We start from the raw sequence: 25,662 nt of genomic DNA, 5'->3' as shown, positions 1-25,662 counted from the left end.
CCAAAAAACCCAAAAAACAAAAAAATCCCAACCAAACAAAACACCCAGCCCATGCCACCAGTGAACACCCTGATCTCTGAGCCTTTTCATAGGGAAATTTCACCTTTATCCATTCTCTCTCCCCTCCCAGTATCTCTGTGTGATCAGAAGGAACATGATGAGAGGCTTCTCCATTGGAGGGTCTTTGGAAATCCTGCAGTGACTTGGAGACTGAGCAAGAGGAGTATGAGAAAAACTGGATCCTTTACTGCCAACTAACACCAAACACCTTGCTCTGGAGAAGAGAGAACAGCTTGTTTTTACACATCCAAATTCCTTCAAGTTTTAGTATCATGTTTCCTGGCATTGTGAGAAGTGTTTAGCACAGAAAAGTGAATAAAATGGTCTCATTTTCAGAAGACACAACTGAAAAAGAACAGACAGCAAAACTGCTCTGAAGCAATCTGGGCACACGTTTCCCTTTTTGCAATCTGAGCTTTCTTTTGTATCACGCCTGAAATTCTGAGTTCCTTAGAGTTGCCCCAGTCCTTCCCTCTCAGTGCTGCTCTAAAATGATTTGTATTATTTGTCAAAAAGAATTGTGTTCCTCAGAGGGCGAATGCTTTTATTCTAGGTATGTCAGGGTGGGGAAACCCATAAAGGATATGGTCCTCCATTACTTGAATGTAATTTAGACTAATAATTAAAAATATAACACCATGTGAAAAGACTGTACTAATACTGTGGGAAAAACCAGTATCATCTTGCAGTCATAAAAATTAGAACAGCCTATGTTACATGTTACTGTTGCTCATCATTTTCTCTGGGTGTGGGACAACTGGCTTCATACTTTTTCTTCAGGGCTTTCAAATATACACGCAAACTGTCAGGGTCCAGTCGAGAATTTCTGGCAGTCTGAACCAATCTCATTGCTAACTGGTATGCAGCTCTCTGTTTCATCATCTCAGGAGTGCTCTTCTGTCTGTGCTGTTCTTAAAAATATACATACATTAAACACGAAATTATGTTCTATTAAAAAAACCCAAACACTAGTATTAGCTATTTTCTAGCCTGTTTTTGATCTCCCAATTCTTGGTTTGCATACAGACGTTACACCAATACTCCTTTACCCAAAGGAGTTGTCAGCTAACAGTGACCTTCAGTATAATCTTTAAGAACTGGGTCCAGAAATACAAAGTTTAATGAAATCTATTTTCATTAAAACATAGGCAGCACTTATCCTGTAACCTTTCAGAAACTGAAAATACATTTGAGTAGTATAAAAACTGTGAAATACAGCATTATAATTTTCTACTACATACCAAAATTTGTTTTGCAATGTGACTTGTGATTTCCTTTGCATCCAAAATTATGGATGATGGTAGGGAGGACACTTCTGCAGCTTTTAGTCCTAAACATATGAAACACAAATCAGGATTTTTTAATATAATTTTTATCCCTACCTTCCATTTTACGCCTTCCAGAATTAACTTAGCCTGTTTTACTAAGGGGTAAAGATTTAATTTTAATTTTTATTAAAATAATTTCATTAAACGTCTACTTTGTTTTAATGCTATCTCTGAAACACACCTCAACATCAAGCTACTGCCAGTAATACCGTAAATGGGTAGAATGAGACATATTAGGGGGTTAAAAGGAAAAAAAAGGCACCATGGTGTTAACAGCTTTCTCGGTTCAGGTTTTTTAATTTGGCAGAAAATACAGAGGTTTTGCTAACTGCACTCTCAATTATATCCAGACATCCAGTGAACAGGGATGTCATTTTTCAACTTCTTTGTTGCCAACAGGCACACTTCCAGATACTGACAGTAAGAAAGAGATGTAGATTTTTTTTCCTGCCCTAACATGATTTTTTAACTTCTTCCTTTATCCGTACCCCTGGAAAATCTGTGGTTCATTGGGTGGTTTAATACTACAGGTTTAAAAATGAAAAAGGGTCATGAAGAGCCCTTGCATCCTTTCTTAGAATGTGACTTTACTCAAAGTAAGGTAAAGCCAAGACATGAACACTGAGTTTCTAAAGGTCTCCTGTTCTCAGAAATTACTCTCTAAACATACAATTCAGTGGAGTTAGTGTTGGTGTAGCATCTAAAATTGAGCTTGTGCTGCTGAAGTTAAACAGACTTATTCTGAAATTCCGATCAAGGTCAGTTTAAGTCCTGTTACTTGAAGCTTAGCTGGAATAATTTCTAGTCTTCAGTTAGCAATAGCTTGCAATTGGTAGTTTGCAACGTGTAGCTAATTTCCTCTTGCTTAAATGTTACCTAAATCAAGCAATCAACATCCGAATCTAGTATTTGGAAACACACAGATTTCTTTAAATCTTTGTCATTCACTCTTGACCCATAATAATCAATCTGTACAATCTATATACTTTAATTTATTCTGAAGTTAAAAATAAGTAAATCCACTTTTCAGAGAACACTGATGCTTTTGTAGACCCTCTCAAAATTGTCTTAGCCTAATATCCTGTAAAGTTCCTCTCCTTTTTTAAAGAAACTTGATTCCTTTTTGCTAATCAAAAAGGGTCAACCTGCTGTTAACCAGTCATATCACTACAGAACTTAAAGATGTGTCTGCCATACATACATTCATTTCACTTCCATAAGTGCAGATAAAATGAACTCAAGTAGCATATGCTCAGAATGACTCAACTCATTCAAACAGACATGAATCAAGGAGATACCAGCATCAGTAAGACATCAGTAAGATTTTTTTCACTACAAAATATCGTGTAAGTTCTTCATACTACCCAAAACAGCTATCTCACTATGTGGTTACCTAAAACACGTAATTATTTGGAACAAATTATAGACCTGCTTATCTCTCTATCTCTCTTTTGAGAGAGACACAAACTCAAGAGAAACCTGTCATCAGAAAAAACACTGTTCGATGCCTAATAACTGAAATAGTATCTTGTGTAACTTTTGCTAACTGTAAGTCACAGTGGAATCCCTTACCGTAGTTCTTTTCCTCTGTGTATCCTTTAGAAAGTGTGTAAGTGTAAGCAATTTTCTCCTTATTTCCAGCACTGCTTCTCACATGCTGCACTTCAAAATGGTAGTTTTCCACATTGGGATATAAAGCGTCTATATGACATAGTTCCAGGAAATGCGTAGCAAACAGTGTAAATGCCTAAATAAGGAAACAAGAAAGAAAATTTATTTTGGCAATGATCCAGAAATAAATTAAAATAAATAAGAAAAATTAAATAATCTCACAGATGTCCAGGTTTTCCTCCAAAACACTGAAAAGCTGTCTTTACACTACTAAAGCAAACAAAAATCCTTAAGGGATGCGTTCTAGCACTGGCAAGTACATCTTTTCCAACTGAGAATTCTTCTGTTCATTTCTCAAAAGAAGGAAAACAATATCAGAAACAAAGAAGAATCCACTATGCTTACAAAATCTGACTGGTGTGGACTGGAATGACTGTCAAATGGTTGCTTAATTCTCTCAATGAATTCTGTATCAAAAGTGACAAGTGACAGAAAGTATCTGAGCTTTTCAAACCAAAACCCCCTCAAAAGTACTCTGAATAAACTCTGAAGAGAAACAAACACCTGCACACTGAAAGATTCATAACAGCCCCCTGAGATTGATCACATAACTAGCAACAGAGGTGAAACTTGCAAACCATCTAAAATTACCTGCCACTTTTCGAAACAAGTTTCTAACCTCTGTGACCAATTCATAAGTTGTGTGGAACCACCACTGTACTTTGAAAGGTAGCCACCAGGTAAAGAGGTTCGCTTTTAACATTAAGGCATAAAGCAAAACTAAAACTAAACTAAATAAGAAAAACTAAACAGAATGGGTTATTCTCTTTCTAGACAAAGTTACAAGGTTGCAAGCAAGCTGAAAAGATATGGTGACCGGTGTTCTGGTTTTAAATGGACTAGAGCTAGTTTTCTTCATAGTAGTTTGTGTTGGGCTGCTTTGGATTTGTGACCAAGACAGTACTAATAACTCACCCATGTTTTAGCTACTGCAGAGCAGCGTTTGCACAGCACCAAGGGCTGTTCTGCTCCCCACCCTGTCCCACCAGCAAGCAGGCTATGGGGTGTTCATGGAGCTGTAGGGGGACACAGCCAGGATGGCTGACCCAAACTCACCCCTCAAGGGATATCTCACACCATACTACACCACCACAAGAAGAACTGTGAGGAAGGAGGGACATTTGCCGTTCTGGTAACAGTCACTGTGAGGAAACGGCATTCCTAGGCAGGAAACGACTGAACATCTGCCTGCCAATAGGAAGCAGTGAATTAATTCTTATTTTGCTTCTGCATATGACTTTCCTTACTTACTAAACCATCTTTATCTCAGCCCACAAGTCCTTGGGCTTGGGCTCTTGCTTGGGAGCAAGCGAGCAGCTGCGTGGTGTTTAGCAACTGACTGGGGTTAAATCACAACAACCAGTGAGCAGAACTGCAGCTTATGTCAGCATGTTTCCTCTATTATTGCAAATCTTACTATTCAATGGTTATGCAAAACACCATATCTAGCCAAGAAATCTTTGCAAAACTGTTGTTAAATTATGAGAAAATACTGTATTTACTTTCAGGATGACAAAACAATTCCAAGGCTTAAATTCCTTTAAAACAGAATTACCTTTAAGTTCAACAGATATTCACAAGCAGCATAACAAATTCCAATACCTTCTTCAGCACTGGTACCTCTGCCAAGTTCATCAATAATGATGAGTGACTTATCATTAGCATTTTGTATAATGTATGTTACCTAGAAAAATATTCAAAGTGTTATCATTCCTATAAATGTGAATCTTTAAAAAGGAATTTTTTATGTTATTCAGATGGAACATAATGCAGAAATTAAAAAAAAAAAATCTCTTGAGATACAGCAATTTTACCTTCTCAAAGCTTTCAAACAGCTATCAATTCTAATCAAGCAGAGTCACACTACAGCATTCTTTCTCTTTTTGCTGAACATATCACTTACCCTCAAAATGATATCAGTTTGTGAGAGGAAACTGAGAGAGCTTAGTCCCCAACAAACAATAATTTAACATCTAAGCTGACCCAAAAATATTGAAAGTACTATCCAACAAAGCACCGACTTTTATTCACACTGGAATATCTTTCTATTTAAGAGATGCCTAGTTTTCTATGGTTTATCATAAAAGAGAGGAAGGCTGAATTTTTTACTGTTTTTCAAAGTAGACTCTTTCAGTGGAAATAGACCAGTACAATTTCTATTAGCTTAACAGTAAAAATGGGCCTTGGACCTGGATAGTTGTATTTCATACCTCATTCATTTCCTTCATGAATGTTGATGCATTTGTTTCAATATCATCATCCATACCTATTCTGGTAAAAATCTGCTCTGCGATTCGAAAAGAACCATACTCTGCTGGGACATAAGAACCTACAAAGTAAGTAAGATACAAGTTTCTCTCATCACTAAAACATTTGCCTGAATACGTCACCGGGAAAAAAAATTACACTTGGTTTTTGTGCACAGCAGAGAAAGCATCTTACTTGATAAAGTTTTTTAAATTATGTTCTACCATTAATTCATAAGAAAAAAGTTATTACATAGATAGGTTAATTAGGAAGCTTATCAGTGAAACTTGTGAGAAATCATATGCCTGAAGCTGTTTGTCAGTCTAAAGGGATGCAGAACTCTAGGATTGTTTTACATTTCTGTGGCCACTGATTTACTAATCCTAAGAAATGTTAGTTTCCCAAATTCAAGTTGATGTTGCCTTTATCAGACTTCAAAGCACAGCAGTTTTACTGAACAGGAAAAAACAGGAACCTTCTGCCAAAAACTTCACAGTCTGCTTTATTCATATTAAACTCACAGTTTTGAGAGCAATTCCTCAAGAACTTGCAGTTATTGGGGACTGAACCCACAAATGTGTGATGGATAAATTTTATTCTCCACTACTAAGTAGCTTCATTCTATAGAGTTAGGTTTTGAACATGTGCTACCAGACTTACTTTTAAGAAAAAAGTCAGGAGGAATTCCTGAATAAGGGAACGAATCTCAGTTAGACATTACGAATAGTTGGTTTCCTTTTATAACTTTAGTAACAGAACCTTGCAATATTTGTTACTACTTTTATTTGAAGTAGTTGATTATTTATCTACTAATTGTACTTGTCTGGAAACATGTTTCTCTTTGGAATTTAAGTATGCTCAAAGTCATGTGTTTCTTTTGGATGACTAACACGTGTCTGATCAGCATACTTGAAGGACATTCACTATCAATCTAGCAGAAGGTGCTAGATTGGATTAGGGTGCTCCAAAGAATTAGGGCATGCAATTGTGCTTCTCAGAAGACAGACTGGGGAGGCTTCAAGACACACAGATGGGGCCCCATATGTTTCCAGCGGCAGATGAAAAACCTTATAGTTGCCTCTGTAAGCAATGCAAGAGCTGGTAGAGGAAAATATTCTACAAATTACCTGTTAATATTTTATTTAGATATAATGTTATTCTGGAAGCTAAATCATTCAACTTTTATAAATAATTTTAACCAGAAAAAAAATGTGCTGCAGAAGATGATTAATACTGTACACTCTTACTCACCAATCTGTGCCATAATTTGACAGAGAGCAATCTGTTTCAGGTATGTTGATTTTCCACTCATATTTGGTCCTGTAATAATGACAAAATTGTTGCCCTCTGTCAGGTACGTGTTGTTAGACACAGGTTTTTCCATAGCTATCTTTTCAAGAATGGGATGCCATCCTTGCTTGATTGCTAAAGTATCAGTAAATTCTGGACGAACTAAATGAAGAAAAAAGATGTAAAACACTGAGGAGTTAGTGTGGGAACCTTTACATTACTAAGCTAGTATGTTTTGAAATAAAGTTAATTCTTCCAGAGCAGAGCTCTTGGGAAGAATTACCAGCCACTTTCAGGTACAGATTCTCATTACCATGCAAGCCTTCATGACTTATGACTATAAAAAGAAACCCATGACTGAAAAATTATTTCTAAATTAATGTTCTGTGGTTTTGTTCCCTAGTGAGTAGGGCTGAACTCCAGTAATAAAAATGCAAAGAGCTGAAGTATTTTTATAAAGTACAAGGGTCGTGGACTCCTGTTACTTCTAGATATGTACTCTGTATTTGAATGCTAAACAGGAAAGTAGCATTCCTTCTATTTTTGTTATATGTTACCATACTGATTATTTGGAAATGTACCATGCCTACAAAGATCCATTTGATGCTGGAACTATCTCTATGGATTTCTGTCAGAATACAGTTCTTTTCTGAACTAATTACACATGGCTCCTTTATCTACCAGCATTAATGGAACAGAAAAAGGCATAAACAGAGAGCATCCATACACTTCATGCTTTTGAGTGGAATATCCTTAAACTGTCTATTTCGAGAAGAGTGACTGGGAAGGCTTATGGCAGCTAACTAGCAGAATTTAATTTCGATGAATGGAAGCAGAAAGAAGATCAGCATAAAACTGGCAAAGACAGAGCAGAGACACCCACCTAAGGACTACTGAGACAGAAAAAGAATGGAACCAAACAAAATAGTCTGGTTATTCTCCATCAGAAGGGTCTTTATCTAACCCATAACAGAATCAAGGAAGAAACTTACCATAATCGGAAAGAGTGCAGGCATGGGCAAATGAAAGCAGCATATCCAGCATAGACACAATGTCGGACAGCTTGTATAAGCAATGAATGTGTTCATAGATCTCATTCAGTAGTTTACACACTATTCTGAAATAAGACACGGATTCAGCTGTTGCACGGCACATCTGTCACTTTATACAACTTACAAAAATAAAGGATTTATAATGTCCATGCTGCATATCTTAGGATAAAAGGTCACTCATAAAATGCAATCATGTATACCAGATGTGAACAAATGTATAAATTTCTTGGAAGTAAATTAAGATCTTGTACCATCATCTCAAGCTAACATTCTGCTGATCAGATGTTAAGACACACATCTCAAATACCAACAGCTCACATGAAAGCTTTACACAGAGAATGAACTAAAAACGCAGCTATGGAATCAAGTATGTTTTATTAACATGGGAAACGTGACTCTAATTCCCTTAGATCTTCATATTAAAAAAACCTACATGGTTGCTAGAAAGAATTTCCATTCAACTGACAGGTAACATTACACGTACTAAGTTGTGAATCATAGGAGAGCACCATGACATGCAGCAAGGACAAGATACAGAAATAGACAGTTCTGCTCTAAATATAAGGAACTGACTAAAAGTACCAATTCTGCATTACAAATCCAAAACTAATGCATTAATTGTGCCATTTTGTGCAGGTAATTAATCCATTAAAAATTTACATGATGACCACTTCTATTAATAAATGCCAATATATTTGCAAACACGTTTAATACAATACACGATTTATGGGGGGTTTTTTGTCTCAGGAGGTACAGTTGAACAGTGTTGCTTTAGAATATGGCTGTAAGTAGCCATAATTTAACAGAAAGAGAGCTTTAAAAGCCTGTGTACAGATAATTGGAGAAAACAAATATACTTAGCAAAGTATGTTTATTTATTAATAAATATAGGATATTTATTAAATAAGTATATTTATATAAATAAGTCTATATATATAATAGTTTTAAGAGGTCTTACAAGTAGGTCATGTGATATATTTCTCTCAGGGACTCCTGACATCTTTCATTCATTTTTATTAAATCTGCTGAAGTGAAGCTGTATGTGTTTTTCATTTTCGTGATCTACAGGGAATTGAAACCAACAGTAAGAGCTTGCCTCATTATCAGTAAGAAAAACAGCTTCTAAAACCAGAATTGGGAACCATATGGGGAAACAAAAGAGAAAAAACAATGTCCAGTTTCATTTTTATGACATAATTTTTTATGAAAATTCCATTTAAGATAACAATTAGCAAGATATATAGCTTTATTCTTGCACAAAACATAATTGCATGTACTTGCACATTTTTTGATTATATAACTGAATATAGGGTAGTTATAAAAAGATCCCAATTAAAACTTAATTTACTTCTAAATATCTTCAGTGAAATTATTTTTATTGTTATTTACTGCATAATGTGCAGTTTAATGATATATTATAAAAAGCAAACAAAGTGTAGTAAATAAAGTAAATATATTATGCTAAAATATATTTTGTACAGATACCTTTGTAAATTCTGAAGGAAGCTGGCCATTAGGTAATGTTGAACAATCAGCATTCATCTGGATAAAAAATCCACGAGCAGAGCTGAAACTTGTTTTCATGGGCAGGCTGTACTTTTCCGCCAGTTGCGTTATCATACCTACATACCACATATAAAGATTTAACCCAAATTACATACATTCAGGTACATGCCTCTCTCCTCTCCTCGTTGTGGTGGTACAAAGATGGAAACTGCTAATGGAAGGTTTCAGAAATACAAAACCAGTACCATCTGTATTTTTCACTATGTATGAATATAGGATTAGAATAAAACAGGAACTTCATGACATATGACAGGTGCTAAAGTTTCTGATGCTCTTTAAGGTTTCCGACTATAGACTAAACTAAGATGGTCCTTTCTAGAAATCAATAATTTAAACTAAAAAAAAGGAAATCCGTTTCAGACAAAACTTTTTTCTTCTATTTTGACATAATGATAAACAGGAAGGTTAGTAAAACACAGTAATGCACATCATGCTAAAACTCCTTTTGTTCATATTTTCCAACTCTTAATACCTTAGCTAAAAGGTAGTCCACAGATAGATCAAGACTGCTTAAATACAAAGAACATAGAACACAGATACTTTAAATGAAGAAACTAAACCAAAGATTTACATGTTTTATGCAGAATGTTTTAGATGGAGTAATTCTGTTCCATTACTTCAACTTTTTTGCACTTTAAGAGAACAAGGACTAGCAGAGCTTTGAATACAGGAATCACCATATAATTGTTCAATTTTATTAAGATAAAACTTAACCCAGTTTTATTAAGATAAAACTGAGGTATTATCCAGAAATGGAGAATCTCGGTTGCTTATCAATGACAATTCATCCAGACGAATACTAAATACTTTTTACATATGAGAAGATTATAACACATAAAATTACATGGCTTCTATATGTCAAGTGCAATCTACTTTAAACTCCAAATAAATACAAATTTTAGTTTAGAAATACCTGCTATGTCATCAACAATTTCTGTGTATGTTCTACGAGCTATGTCAAGGAATTCATTGATGTTAGGCTTAATAGCATAGCACTTCTGGGTCCTCATACTCAGACATCCTTTTGTGTATCTTGTATCATCATTAATTACACTTGTAATCTTTTCAAGTATAATTCCAAATCTGCAATATTAGTTGTATCACTAATTAGATACATAATACTTTATGATTTTTACTTGCAGTACCATCCCCAAATTACAAGTAGCAGTATTACAAGTAAGTGAAGCTACTTTTAAATTTTCTACTGTTATAACAAAACACTACATTACATTTCTATTTTCACCTCAGAATGAATCGTGACTATACCGAAGTCTGAATAAAAATAAAAATACTATTCACATCTTTGGGAGATATAAATTATTTCTCAAATATACATTTCTTTTCAAATACACAACACTTGATTTTTGCATTATTATGGAGACTCTAGGAAACCAATACTCTTGTCTTTTCAGAATTATTTCTAAGGGAGTTTAGTTTAGCAGCAACTCCACTATCACAGCCAGCTCTCTTGCTTTTATCCCTGTATTCATTAGCTGAAAATTAAGATTTTCTGATAATTAAAATCAGCTTTAAGCAAAAGAATTGAGCTATACTCCTAACTATAAATAGGCAAAGATGCAACATCTTTTATCTTACAGGCACTTTTGAGATGAGAGTTTCCAACACAGTAGCTAAGTATTATGAGAAATACCTTGTATCTTCAAGAGAATTGTAATAAGCCTTTAGCAGCTGTGTGTTACAGCTTCTTAAAGCAGCCTGTTGAAGATTAAAACATGGACATGACAGTTACTTCTTTTTGCAGCCTTTTTAAAGGACTGAAAGTTTTTAGATTCAGTGAGGCTAATCAGCATTTTTGTAAATAGTCTATGGAATCTGAGCAGGAGTTTCAGTTAAATGTTTGGTATATAATCCATTATTCAGGTAATGGTAGGAATCCTGCTCTTCAGAGCATAGACACAAATACTATTTCCGACTGGCGTTAAGAATCAACGTTGGCAGTATGTTGGCAGTATTGTGTTCTGTAATTATATTATTTTTTTACTTTATCGATCCCTTCCAACTTGAGATACTCTATGAAATTTAATAAACTGCACTTCATAAAAGTAAGGGAAAAATGGTCTGTACTTTATTAAAAAACAAAAACCAAAAAACAAACAACAACAAAAAAAAAAAAAAAAAAAACCAAAACAACAACAACAAAAAAACCAAAGGTCACTTACTTTCAGAGGTTCCACAAGTTCTAAGGTATGCTTCAGGTAGATTAAATTAGTTATTTTTGATTCAGCAGTTTTAACCTGTTGAAAAATTTTCTGAATATTGAAAGCATCTGTATGACTGTTCTAAAAAGTACTTAAGAACTAGTAGAACTCATATTCTTAACAGTAAGAGGCTTATACATTTAATGAAAATTCCTTGAACACTTCATAAGCTCACTTTGACAACTTTGCATCTGCACAAAAAATGTTTACCTAAATTTTACAGTGCCTGCTGTGATAGTTTGTCCATCAGTAGTTAAGATTTTCCTATGTTTGAACTGATAATGACTGACTCTAAGAATACCCTGCTAGCCCAAGCTGTGAAAACTTTTACTCTTCTATGTAATACTTAACTCTATACAAGCTCTACACAATTTGTAGACTTTTTCAAAGCAAATACATTATGTATTATAATGAAGCTCCCAACGTTTTCCATTAATGCTGTTAAACACAACATAACCCAGTTTGACTGATTTGTCTTTGGTTAATAAACATATATCTTAGACATCTGATCATATGATAAAAAAAAAGTCCAGTAAATACTTCAAATTTTTTTTCACAGTAATGACTGTTCTTCAAAATCTTTCATTCACAGAAGCCCTTGACCTTGTTTTGTATGCCCCACTAACACTCACGATAAAGAATTTTGCTGCTGACATTAGGGTATAACATATGCGGTACACATACACTATGCAAACGAATTTTAAGGAAATAACACAGATAAATGTAGATAAACACATGAACATAGGAGCATGACCCCATGTGAAATCTTTTCTCATTCATATGTAATATCTCTTTACTCTTGTGGCTGAGGGCACCTCATAACTTAGTCATATAAAAGGTTTTTTTTTGTAAAGACAAAATTAAACAGTGCTAAATGCATGAATGAAAGAATGCTAATCTCCAAATAATTATGTGTTCTAAGTCCCATGAAGGAATCAAAGATGATTCCTTCTGGGAAAGGAAGAAGGAATCTTTTTCTTCTGAAAAAGAACTGATGTGGTCATACATAAAAACGTGGTACTGCAATGGATCTTTGACTAATTAGTTTTTACAGGAATTTTAACTGAACTAGGGTTACAAGTGAATCTCTGCACATGATACACTCCAATCCAAAGGCAGTAAATTATTTTACCATTGACATGACTTTTCAAACACACATCTCAACAAGACTGGATCAAGCAGTTTTTGAAGTTTAAGGCTTGGAGTCTTCTTGAAGTGCAAGATGTTATTTATGCAATGAATATTAATTTTTTTCAAAAAAGACACTTAGTCCCTCAAGAAACTCATGCTTTTTCCTAACTACTTTGTAACTGCATGACATAACCTGGAGAGAGAGCAGTAATTTTAAAAAAATTGACCTTTCCCAACCTATTTTTTAAAGTAGTGCCTGGGGAGGTGGTAGAGTCACCGTCCCTGGATGTGTTTAAAAAAAGACTGGATGTGGCACTAGGTGCCAGGGTTAGGTTGAGATGTTAGGGCATGGGTTGAAGTCGATGATCTTGAAGGTCTCTTCCAACCTGGTGATTCTGTGATTCTGTGTGCGTGACAGCCTCCTTAGGATAAAAGAATGTTCATGCTGAACATACCACTCACACATTTAGTAACTGAAACTGTAGCCTTTCAGATGTGCATCTCACCTGCTGACTGGTGGAAGATTTACAATGAAAATTTTTATGGAGAGTAGGAATGAAACATAGTGAATAGCCTAATATAGCATTTGATAAAAGCAACTGAACTAGCACTTGAATAAGCATGTCTGTTGTGTGCATAGTATGCTCTGCTATACTGGAACCAGTCAACAGTGAAAACACTGCAGTAAAAATGTTTGGTGTACATGGTCCTATGCATACATAAAAGCATCCTGTGTGGCAGTTTTACTCATTAAGAAGAACTCATGAATTCATGTTACACATTACTAAAGGAAAGCTGCGAAAAATAAACATTCTGGGTTTTGATAATGTCATTAAAGAGATTTATCTGCATTTATTACTACTGTCCTGTTTGAGTCTGTACCTGATTTCTTTAACTAGAATTAGGCAAATCCTTTCTCTAAGGAGGTAAATCAGCATGTGAGAAGACACTGAATGGTGAAAGAGTTGAGAATATCTAAGATGCTGGCACACAAGCATAAATATAAGCTCAAAAACAGTGGCAGACATATCCAAGTCAAGTACAACTAGGCAAACGTAACTTTTAACACCATGGTTTCAATATGCTTAGTGGAAACAGAGCTGACGTTCAGTAACCCCAAGCTCACTGTAGTTAACTGCTGAATCTAGTCTCAACCAAGATTCACTGGTGAACTACATGTATTTATTCCATTTTGATATTTGTATTACATGTGTTAACATGCAGACCGATATATGAGGCAAGGCCTAATGAAAAAATCATCTTGCTCTTAGACATAACAGTCACTAAGACTGTAAGTCACTAAACACTTTTTCCATTTATGCTGATGTGAAGAAAATTCCTCTCTCTCATCTGAGTACTGTTGAATAAAATGTACACTTATGAAGAATAAAGGTGGGGAGTGATGAAAGAGCAAACATTTTTGGAAGTACATTTGCATAAATCAGGATGAATTATAGACATCACATTTATATATTGCATGTTATGGACAGATAATTGATTTTTCCAAGGTGTATTTTGAAACATACTGTATCCTGCTTTGGAATCTGTACCAAAACTGAAAGTAGTTGTTCTGTATCCAGGAATTTTGAGATAACTGTAAAACAAAAGTATACACATCAGAAATTAAACTGAAATTATAAGATGTATTTTCTTTGAAAGGACACAATTAATTAGCTATACTAATGCTAATCTTTTTCTTACATTCTACTGTCACAAATTATTTACAGGGTAAAAACTAGCTTTAAAATAGCTAACATCTGAATTATTTTGTCATAACTATACTTACGACTTACTATACCTAAGCATGCAGTGATTATGTCAATTCAGAAATACTTTTTGTTTCTTAGATTGAATTGTGCTTCTCTTGGGACACAGATGAAGATTATATGATCCAGTTTCAGGTGGACTAATTCTAGTATTGCATTTTGCCTTCCTCTGGATCATATGTTTTATGAACCAACAGGAGGAAATATTTATATGCAAGTATTACTTAAGCAATATGTCTGCTTTTTCATTTATACATTATATATACTTGTATACATCAAACATAATGCATACCCAGCCACAGAGGTAAAGAGACAAACTCCAACTCTTTCATAAAAGCTATTGGCTCACAGACTTCTATACACTGTTTCAGAGAAATTCAACTTTTCTAATCAAAGTACTTGAGAAAAGTATTGCTATGATAATACAGATTACTTTAAAAACTTAAGTGCTTACTGTGTCACCTAACAAACCATTAAAAAATACTTTTCAAAGATACTGAGTCACACTACATACTTTCCTATATTAGAAAAACAATGTTTAAAAAGAAATATAGTATTAGTTGTTACAATATAAACTACTACCTCCTTGAAGACCAAAAAAGAGCTCCTCATCCTGGAGTAATTCCTGAACACAGTCCAGTCTTGTGTTAATTGTTTCAGCATCAACTAGAGGTTCCAGGATATTGGATCTAAGTCTCCGACTTCCACCAGGAGTTTTAGTGTAATTTAGAACACCAAGAAGTGTGTGACCATTCCTTTGAAATAAAATAGATGTGAAGAATACATAGACCAAAAAAAGAGATGGTAAGTGTCAGGAGACATTTATAGGCTAAACTATCCTACAAATCTGAGGCATGCTTTGGCATGCTTAGCATCTCCCTGTTTGCCATGTATTGTATGAACTCCAGCAGTTTAGGAAGCTAGGTAATTCAATGTAATTTAATATAATATTAGCCCTCAATTATGTAAGTATAGAAATACATTTGAACTTGGTATTTTATTCATATTTTGTAGTAGTATTTCATTGCTACTGCAGTGGTAAAGTTCACATTTTCCCTCTCAATTAGACCAATTAAAATGAACAAACCAACCCTACACAAGGAGGCAAATTATCAAGAGATAATAATCAAGTTATAATCAGAGATCAAATATTAATTGGAATAATTTACTTGAAATACATATCTGAAAATAATTTAAAACACTTAGAAATCAAAGAGAGAAATAATTTTTTATTATTTTAAAGAACATATTTCAGTCAATATAGGAGCTAAATAAAATGCTTATAATTTCTACATATTAGTTTCAGCTTTATGGCTTTTACATGGTACATATCCCAGGGTTTCATACTTAAAGGTGATTGCATTTACGCAGAGTAAGCCATCTATAATATTTACACCTACTACACAGTCAAATAGTTTTAGAAACCTGAAATCTTCTATGCTATTGGCTGGAAGATGACCCATGAAATACCGGGGCCATAACAACATTTGATTTAAACCAGAACTTGAACAGGAAGAAGCCTGATACAAATACACAAAACACATACCACGAAGATGGAGAGGGTAGATAGGTAGGCAGGTAGTAAGATAGGGAGGGAGGTAGGTAGGTAGGTAGGTAGGGAGACAGAGTGTGCAGAAACACCCTGAAATACCACGGTATAAAAAAAGCAAAGCAATAGTCAAGAGAATTTTTTAAAAATGGGGAAATTCAAACCCAGTTGTATCAAGGGTGCATTTACTGCATGACACAACCCGTGACAACACTTAAGGGCAACTCTATATTTGGGAGAGTATCCACAGTGCCTGTATTTATGCAGTTGAGGACTTATTTCCCTGCACAGTTAAATGATGAGGACAAGTCCCTCCAGAATTAAGATTGGCACCCAAATTTGACTTAGGTATTTCTGGTGTGCGCCTGTGCTATTAACTTTTACCTGCTAATACCTCATACAAAGATATCTAACCAGGCTTTGGGGTAAGATCTATGTAATAAAAATAGCTATGTCTCGCTGATTCAAACTTGCCAATGGATCAGCAAAAATTCTGCATCAATAATGCTAAAAAAAAATAACAGAGAAACTTAAAGCAGTTTGCTCAGCTCCTCCTGCAACCACCTTCCTCTCAAAACCATCTGTGAAATAAAGAACAGAAAAGTATTTTTTCAGAAAAATATTGCTCCTAAAGTACCTTCCTATGCAAGGCATTCTGTGTTCTACTGTATCTCCCCAAGAGGAAAGCTCTTATGAACAGTACTTGGAGAGTGAGGAATCTCCAGGCTCCCCTTTTTATAACATGGTGATTAAGAAGACATCTAAACAGAGGAGAATCTCAGAACCTGACAGGCAGCAAAACGCAAGTTCCAGGTATTTCTCTTGTTAACCTTAAGTGTAATAGTCTGGAGAAGCTAAGCCTTGAAGTTTATTCTGCCTACACGGCAACTAACTGCCAATTAAGGAAGTGCTCCAAGAATTGATCTCAATGTGGAAAACTACCATGCAACCAAGTACCACATTGCACATTCCCATTCATTATAGAAATTACTCTCTTTCCCACTATTATATCTAAAAGGAAACAAAACAACCTTTCAAGGCTGAAGCATGTCTCTGGTGTAAAATGAGTAAAATGTAGGTGTTTCAATCCAACATAAGAAACTTGCAGAAATACTGCCTCTTTCATTTACCAGTCTGTAAAGTTTTGCATAAATAAATTTTTAAAGTCTAAATAAAACATACACATCAATGTAAAGATGATTATGCATCATCTCTTTCTACAATTCACTTTAGGATTTCCCGTGCTAGAAATTTTGTGCCGAACTGTAACATATTTCTCTGTCAAGATATTTTTTAAGAAGCTCTGAATAGTATGCAAGTTCTCTCATACAGAAATAAATATAATGGTCAGCTCTTTGACACAAACATCAAGGAAACTTAGAGAAATCCATCTTTATAAAAATGTAACTTGAAAAAACTATTCTTACCGAGAATCTCTGTTATTAATCACTAGTTCAAGATTTTGTGCTGATGATGAATCTATCATAGCTGTTTTCTCACTCCCCTGGAAACGAACCTTTAGTGATTTAGGAGCATAGACGGCGTTTTGGATAAATTCAACGTATTTTAGCAAAGCTGCTGCAGCTGCAAGACAGTAATACCTTGGAAAAAAAAATCTTTTATGAACGTTGAATACTGCTACAGAAATACCACAAAAGTAGTGCACTACAGAAATAACATTTACACTACTGTGGCTTGGCAACTACTGTGATTAATAGCAGAGAAAAGGCAGCATATTTCAAATATGCACAAACCCATACCTAGTGAACATATATTCATATAGATCAAATGTTCATAAATGTTTGAGTCTCTGTACACTTGACAGCCTCCACTATATCACTGGTATTGTGAATATACATATTTCAACAGACACATGTGATTTGAAGACCCTGGTCACCAAGTATCAGCACTTAAAATTGTTGATACATAGAAAATGCTTGCTGAGGCCAGAAAGAAAGGCAGTCACAACTAGCTCTTGAAGGGTATCTTTAAAAAAGAATGAAGAAGATGAAGTGGAAAGCTGTAACAGGCTATGTAACAGGCTTTCTATTTACATTTCTACATATATCAAAAGCACTGGAGGGCAAAATAAAAGATCTTTTAAGAGTTTTCTAACTTTTGCAACGTGACACAGATATATGTAATGAGTACATAAAATGATTTTGTTAAAAACTTATCTGGACACAGTATGCTCTTCCTTATTTAAACATACTTTGATTGGACTTCCATGAAAATGGTGCTAAATTCAGATGCACACAATTGTTCTATGTACTCCAAACCCTTTGTTTCATTGAAGTATTTTCTCTGAACAGTTGTAAAAGTCACATTCTGTGAAGATGGGGATGAAAGCAAATAGTTTTAAAAGTTACATCAGAGAAACTTCTGTATTTTTCTAGTGATACATGCTTCCAAGAAATCTATCAATTGATTCTGCAATCTGTCTTCATAGAAGTATTCATTCTAGCTTACTAGCACAAGCAGGTCAATGTAACTGGAGGTGTGTGATGCACAAGTGATTTATGTGAGAGAAAGGGGAGAGAGGTCAGGAAGTAGAAGAACACTGATGAAGAAGCCATCAGCTCTGCAGCAATGAAGCAATTCAGGTAGTAATTAATAGGGTTTTTTAAAGGTTCTGAGGCTTTCATATGCATAAATTACTTATACTAGTTCATTTTATCCTCTTTTACCCTGACAGTGCTCTTTTCCTGATTCTGTGATACATCAGCCCCATTGATTTATCAGGCTGAGAGAATGAGGGAGAATGCTTGATTTTTTAATTTCTGTATCTTTCCTAGGTTCGGTATTACCCAATGCCACAAATTCAAAACTTTCAGCTTTCATCAGCAATATACCTATCTCTGTTACTGTCAGTATTAGAAGTAGCAGCAGGGGAGCTGCATTCAGTTTATTCACTACCATTCTAAAATTAGACCTGAAAATCATAGAAAACAAAATCTTAAGATTTTGAAAGTTGTGTAAAACTCTTAAATCAGCCATCATATAAAAGTGATCAACAAGAACTCAAAAAACATTAAATGAAATTTTAGATATTACCTTGAAATGCTCCGTTATCAGACTAAACAATTTTGTTGTATTCCCTGCATCACAGGCAGTGTTTGACATTATTATTTCTAGTGGTGTTAAAATCTTGAGTTTAGTAATAACCTGGACAAAAAATTCAAAATAGTTCAATAAAAAAAAAATATAATCTCAAATATTTTAAATAATGACCAGCAATAACAAAATACAGAACCCTTGTATTTTAGAATCAGTTCAAGTTCCAAATTATGTGCTAACTTCTACACTAGCATGTAGTGAGTCAAATTAATTGTGTCAAATTAATATGCATCTAAATATACATGAAACTAAATTAAAAACAAACAAATTTAGAGCTTATCTACTGTTCACAAATTCTCAAGGGAGAAACATGAAAAAACAGACTATATTTTAACTGCTTACAAGTTAAGATGTGCAAGAAGGGACAGATGATGTCCCAGTAAAAAGGTAAACAAGTACAAAAAATACACCAAAAAAATTATCTAAGGGCATTTGGGGTCAGAAGGCTGTCACTGCCCTTCATAGCTGCTAACCGCTAGGAAATTTTTTTCCAGTAGCATCACAGTTCAGCAAATCTTGAAGAACTTAAAGAATACAAGAAAACTTTCCTGAAATTATCTGCAGAACATTCAAAAACAGAAGTATGCCCAAGAAAGAGAAAATACAGTAGGCTGGATTCCAATCACTAGGCAAAGCATGGATTCTGAGTGTAAGTAAACAGCTGATCAGCAGATAACACAGAATTGCTGACAGGAATACGATTAATGTGTCTTTACAAACAGATTGTGTGAACCTGCCTGCAGATAGGGCCAGACCTGTAGATAGGGAAGTAACAGGACAAACCATTACTTTCAAAAATGTTACTAATTGACACGGATTGCTGCTTAGCCAAGGTCATGCTCAACTCCTGAACTTTGAGAATAACAAAGACTTAATAGGGTTATGAATATTAACTTCCCCAGCCAGGGTGGACTTAAAGCTAATTTTAATGGTCATGTATCATATGTTTTACAGGGGGGAGCATATTAAGGGGCACATTTAGCAGGCAGATCAGGAAGTCTGTACCTCCCAAGTACCTCAGCCAGTAGAGAACGGGCAAAGGTTCTGCAGCCGGGAAGATTAGGATAAAAAGCAGGCTGCAGTCCTCCAACAACCTGAGAGACCCCATCAGGAAATGCCCCATGGCCTCTCCCTTTGTTCAAGAATAAAAGGTACAGAACTCCTCTGTCTCCTCTGTGGACATAAACTTCTGACCATGGATTTTTTCACACATTGTTAAAGGTGTGAGAGATTAAAGCAAGAAATTGGGCTGTTAGGCCATTTCCTGCATTAGGGGAAAAGCAGTTGTACACTAGCATCTCTCTTTCTTTGACTGGATGGTGAATGCAGTATCAGGTCTGAGCACAGAACGGAGAACTCAGTAATCTTAATGGAAAATTAGGAACATATGTGTACAAAGAAAATGCCAGCTTTTATATTGGTAAGGCAGGAAAACAATGAACAATCTGACCATGGCCTGAGAGGCAGCTATAAAGGATGCTCAATATGTAGCTATGTATATTAAGACCAGAACAGGTTTTATAAGCACTAATGCTTAAAAATAAAGAAACCCGTTATACAACATTGTACATTATACAACTGTAATGGACACCAATGTTGTACAATAGACATTGTACAACATTATACAAGACCTGTTTTAGTAAACAGATTTGATGGTTGTTTATATTCTGAGTCAGAGCTACTTACTGTCCCAATAGAGCTTTTGTTTCTTTGAATATTGTAAAGATGCTACAAGCCACATTATTTTCTAGCATGCATAACTACAAAATAACCCATGCAATAAGATGTTTCACTAAAGCCATTGCTGCATAAACCAGAGATTACTCACCAAATTAATGTAGAATATGCAGTGCTGGCTGTAAATTGAGTGAATTTCCTTTCAATCTGAGACAGAGTATTTATGTAACCAATGCCAGAACTATAACTACTCTATCACACACACACACATTTTATGCACGTCTCAGAGTTGTTTTGCCTGGTGAAGAATCCTTGCAAGTTCTACTACCATGTATTGCCCAATGCTCTTCAAAACAAGGCATCTCAGTTCCACAGTGTATTTTGCAGAAAGGTTATTTTTCTTTTGAAAAACATTCTTGCCTCTTTAATATCTGAGGTACAGTAAGGAAAAGAGCAATCTTTTCAACACTGCACATTTTCTAGAACTTGTTACTTCCACTTCTGAGAAATCTCTTCCACAAACTAGAAATTTAATTTTCCATTAGTCATAAGCTTTTTTCAAGAAAGTAAATCACAATAATTAGACTATAAAATACCTTGGCATAAGTTGTATTGTCTGCAAATTGTGATAATATCATCTCAGGATTTTTTAAATCTATACTGGCCATTCCTACTTCACCTCTGGCAAGGCCTCTTCCTTCTACTACAGCTACAATAACTGATGCAACAGTATGAGCAGAAACTGCAGATGAGGATGTAACTGTAAAACAGTCATATATATTCAGTTACCTTAAATACAGATTAATGAAAGATTGATCAACGAGCATCACAGAACGACAGAGCAAGCATAAACAAATATACAGATGCAGGAAGGAATCATCATCAGTTCAGTCTTTAAGAACATTAAAGACTGAACTGATAATGATTAGTCAGACTGTGAAAGAAGTAACTTTAAATTCCATTACTTTCGCATTATAAGAGCACGTATGATACATATAACATAGCACAAGGCATCATTACCCTGTAACACCATTTTGCTCATATGAAGCACTGCAAGATGTACCATCAGCTACTAAGGGTTCAGGAGAACTAGTGTTCTACACCTCTGAACACGTCAACATAAAATACATAAAACTTGCATCAAGAAACTTGATAATATGTTATATATGATGTCTAATGCATTACAAGGCTAAAAATGAACCCTGATTAGAGATTCTGAGCATGAATTTGAGCTCTTTAGTGACCACACTACATGTCCACAAATTTGATTTTGGACAATTTGAAAGAAGTCTGAATTCTAACTACATTGATAATTCATACATGAATGCAAACTAAGTAGTAAGAGGATGCAATACCAAAACATCTTCTTAGTACACAAAATAGTGTATTCTTGTTCGTGTATAGTTCCTTGGCAGTATCCTCTGTGGTACAAAACACATTGTGTTTTGAGTTTTTTTGAGTATCTTAAAATAATAATATTAAAAATTAAACTGTTTAATAAAATAACATCAGAAATATAAGTTGGACTGTTTCCTCTAAGAGCTGTTAATCTTACCCGAATATCCCATAAGTGGGGTATGGCTTCTGCAACCAGATCTACCAGAAGATAGAGGTGTTTTTCCTATACATGTGCTATTCAGGCCTCGCACAGAAGAAGAACTCGTGAGATTCAATGTGTTAGCATTTTCTACACAAGAACTCTTGTCCCCAAAATATGATTCTGAGGGGAGAGAAATAAGTTAATTATGAAAACAGCCACAACAAATTTTTATTCAGAAAGCAACATACAAAAAAACAGCTTACAAAACTTCAATTTTTATTATCAGAAATAGAGATATCCAAACAAAATGTCATTCTATGAAAGCTCTCCAGAGTATAAAATGAAATAAATCAGACTGCTTTGAAAACAAGCTTGCATTAAAATGATTCTTTTACAATGAGATTATCTGCAGTGCTAATAAAAAAATTATTTATTGTTGAACAGAAATAATACAACAGAAGTCACTTTACTAAGTATCATTTCATATGCTAATGAATTCTAAATTTATGAAAGAATGCTTTAAATCAACTTTATCTCACATTTGCCCATCATTTGAAAAATCATTATCTAAAACTGCACACGTGTTTATGAAATCCATTTTAAAACCTTTTTTAAAAGTTTTTGAAAAACAGGACAATAAAAGAAAAAAAAGAACCACTTGGGAATGATAACCCTATGAATTTATGGGGATCAACTCTCAGAAATTATATGGTAATCTGGGATGTATTTGTTAACAGCAGTTTCTTTCACACATGTATTTAAGATCTACCTATGTTTTTAAAGTCCTGCAAAATATCTTTGTCTCAGAACACTTTAAATTTTCCATAAATTATTTAAGTAATTTACTTGTTTTAAATTCTCTCGAGATGACTGAAGACATCCTTAATCTAGTTTAGATAACTGCTTTCTAAGATTTAAAAAATGAATGAAAATATAAACAGCAGATCCACTTAAAAAACTCCAAGTATTATAAAACATGCAAACACAAATGTTTCTGTTTCTTATACTACATTAAAACCTGACACACGAGACAAAATACATAAGTAATGGTTTTCGATGATCAATTAACTGCATGAGTCTTTATCGAGGCTGGCTGGTAGAAAAATATCTACTGTACTGGGATTCTGGAGTTTACTCAGGTGAGGTGGGCTTTACTTTGTGTTTGTTTGGTTGGGAGTCTTTTTTAATCTTAAAACTGTGACAAGTGAAAAAAATATTAGCTCAGATCTTTGGTTGGGGACTTCTTTAAGAGTGGACATATCAGCATTTTTTTTTTTAATAGCAGTCACTCAGATTTTGGCCTAAGTTCAGTCAGAATTTTGGCAGAAGAGACTTCCTGTAGAAGGCACCGAATCTGGCAGAACAGGGAAAAACAGTAATTTAAAAGACTAAATGAACCAAGTGATATACAGCTATTTCTCAAACCCAACATTTAGATCGTCCTGCTTGAATTAGCATTGTGTTTGGTTTTTTTTTTTTTAGGACTCCTCAGTAGTCATATATAATACCCAAACGCATTTTACCTAATTTCCAATTTATACACAATGGAGATACACGTACATCAGAATTCATCTCAGCAAGTGTTAAAATAATTTCCAACTCTTTTCATAGTTTCTTTTCGTCTGAAAATACCACAATTTTAACTTCTTTTTGCTGCCTGCCAAGATACAGACTTTGACAGTAGATTTTTATAAAGAATGGCAAGTAGCAGTACTGCATTGTAGGAACACAACATTCTTACCGCACACCGAGACCGACAGGCTCTTAAAACTATTTCAAAGCCAGGTGTAAAAATAAAAACAAAACCAAAAAGCAACAAAACTCCTGAAACAACCAACAAATCAAACACAAATCCATGTTTCGGTTCTCTCCTGTAAAGCAAACGCTGTGCAGCAATTCAAACACGTTTATTGTTCCCACCAGAGAGCTCAGCTACTTCAAGGAACTATTTCCATTGTTCTGTCCAGCTAAATGACAAAGGCCGCTATGAAGCTTAGCTGCAGCTGCCCCATCTCAGTAAGGACCGCTTTTAACAGCTCTTTCGAACCCGGCCCGAGCAAAGACAGCAGAAATAAACAGGTGAAGGCCCAGGCAGAGAGCGTACCTCCCCTTTCGGACACCGACGGCTTCTCGGCGCTGTTCCAGGCAGCCCGGCGGGCTGCGAGGCCTTCCCCGCTGGAGCCGCCCGGCCGCGTCCCGCCGCCGGAGGCGCCTCCGCTGCTCTCCGAGCTGTGCGGCGTCTGCAGAAGCCCCAGGGTGTAGCGGGGTGTGTGCTCCGTCCGCTCGCCCACACCCGGCGTGGAAGAGCCGCGGCCCGTGTAAGACTCCGAGGTGGCTGAGGCGGCGGCCCGCCCGCCCGCGCCCGCCATGGTGCGAGCCCTCAGCACCGGCCCCGGCCCGCGCAGCCCCGCGCCCACCGCCGGCAACGGCGGCACCCGGGCCCGACCTGCTGCGCCCAGAGACGGGCTCCGCTGGTAAAAGCTGCGAGCTCTACTGCAGCTGTAAACGATACAGCAGTGCACAGAGCTGCTGGCCCTGCAACAGGTTTCATTATAAATATGCAAGGGCCACAGCCACGCAAGAGAAGTGCTTGCTCTGCTATTTAAAGCAAGAGCACTGCGTTTCAACGTATTTTACCCGGCATTAATTCATCACCATTCAGACTTTAGCATGAGCTTCAGCAATGTTTTCTTCCTGCTCAGGAGTTTGGGTACAAAAGATCCCCAAAATAACCACAAGGCTAGTTTACCTCTGTAGTTGTCTTAAACACCTGCTTGTAGGAATGTTGTAGAACACTAACACTGCTTTGTATATTACCATCATGTAACATACACGACTAAAATGTTTCAATTCACATTTTGACTCGGCACTATTTTGTCTCTGGCACTAAATACACCCGCATTATGAAACACTCCATATACTCACACCTTTTTTAACCTACAATTGTATAAGATCTTTAGAAATCACAGTTGACTTAGGAAATTACATTGATCAAATTTTGATCAGAGAACTCCAATAATATTAACAGGATTTCAATCTAAAGTGAAATGTTCTACACTGCAGTGCAATATCACCGACATATTAATTCTCAGGCTATCTCAGTCTGTAAGAGATGAGAAACTCTGAAGACAATTCCATTTTGTCTACGGAACATGGAAAAATAGCAACTTTCTAGCTACTAAACTGTGTTTTCCTGGATGAAAACAAGTGCACTTGCAAAGAAAACCATAATGAAATTTAAAAAAACTACTTTAAAATTGTTGGCTAACCTTTACAATTAAATAAAACCTGATCAGTGTTCTCACGCCCTCACACTCAACACAAGGCCTTTTTTGTAAGGCTTTTAACTTTTTTCCCAAACCTTGAAAGATAAAATTCCAGGATTTGACCGAAGAATTCATCAGGCAAGTGGGCAGTTAAAAGGAATAGAGTTTTTACCTTAACTAAAA

At 35.5% G+C, this 25,662-nt stretch overlaps 1 protein-coding gene across 1 annotated transcript; it reads right to left on the bottom strand.

Moving 5' to 3' along the window:
- Positions 1-224: 224 nt before the first annotated feature.
- On the bottom strand, positions 225-25,202 carry MSH4 (mutS homolog 4). The gene is made up of 20 exons (XM_036385734.1): positions 24,318-25,202; positions 22,229-22,393; positions 21,270-21,433; positions 18,934-19,044; positions 18,092-18,207; positions 17,307-17,480; positions 14,913-15,085; positions 14,091-14,158; positions 11,395-11,469; positions 10,866-10,930; positions 10,128-10,297; positions 9,134-9,270; positions 8,607-8,710; positions 7,589-7,713; positions 6,558-6,758; positions 5,270-5,388; positions 4,615-4,743; positions 2,961-3,135; positions 1,302-1,390; positions 225-966 (listed from the first exon to the last, which is right to left on the bottom strand). Exons 1-20 carry the CDS (start codon positions 24,580-24,582, stop codon positions 781-783), a joined length of 2,811 nt encoding a protein of 936 aa, XP_036241627.1. The 5' UTR covers positions 24,583-25,202; the 3' UTR covers positions 225-780.
- Between the last annotated feature and the right edge of the window lie 460 nt (positions 25,203-25,662).

This window comes from Molothrus ater, chromosome 8, assembly GCF_012460135.2.
Source record: "Molothrus ater isolate BHLD 08-10-18 breed brown headed cowbird chromosome 8, BPBGC_Mater_1.1, whole genome shotgun sequence".
Taxonomy (NCBI): Eukaryota; Metazoa; Chordata; class Aves; order Passeriformes; family Icteridae; genus Molothrus; species Molothrus ater.
The sequence above is the reverse complement of the archived record's forward strand: the minus strand, read 5'-3'. Positions and strand labels throughout refer to the sequence as shown.

Excerpts from the sequence above, each read along its gene's own strand:
- MSH4 (XM_036385734.1), bottom strand. The coding sequence starts at position 24,582 with ATGGCGGGCGCGGGCGGGCGGGCCGCCGCCTCAGCCACCTCGGAGTCT. Across the intron at positions 19,045-21,269 it reads ACAATACAACTTATGCCAAG|GTTATTACTAAACTCAAGAT; the intron begins GTATTTTATAGT and ends TTTTTTGTCCAG. Across the intron at positions 10,298-10,865 it reads AATTCTCTTGAAGATACAAG|ATTTGGAATTATACTTGAAA; the intron begins GTATTTCTCATA and ends CTAATATTGCAG.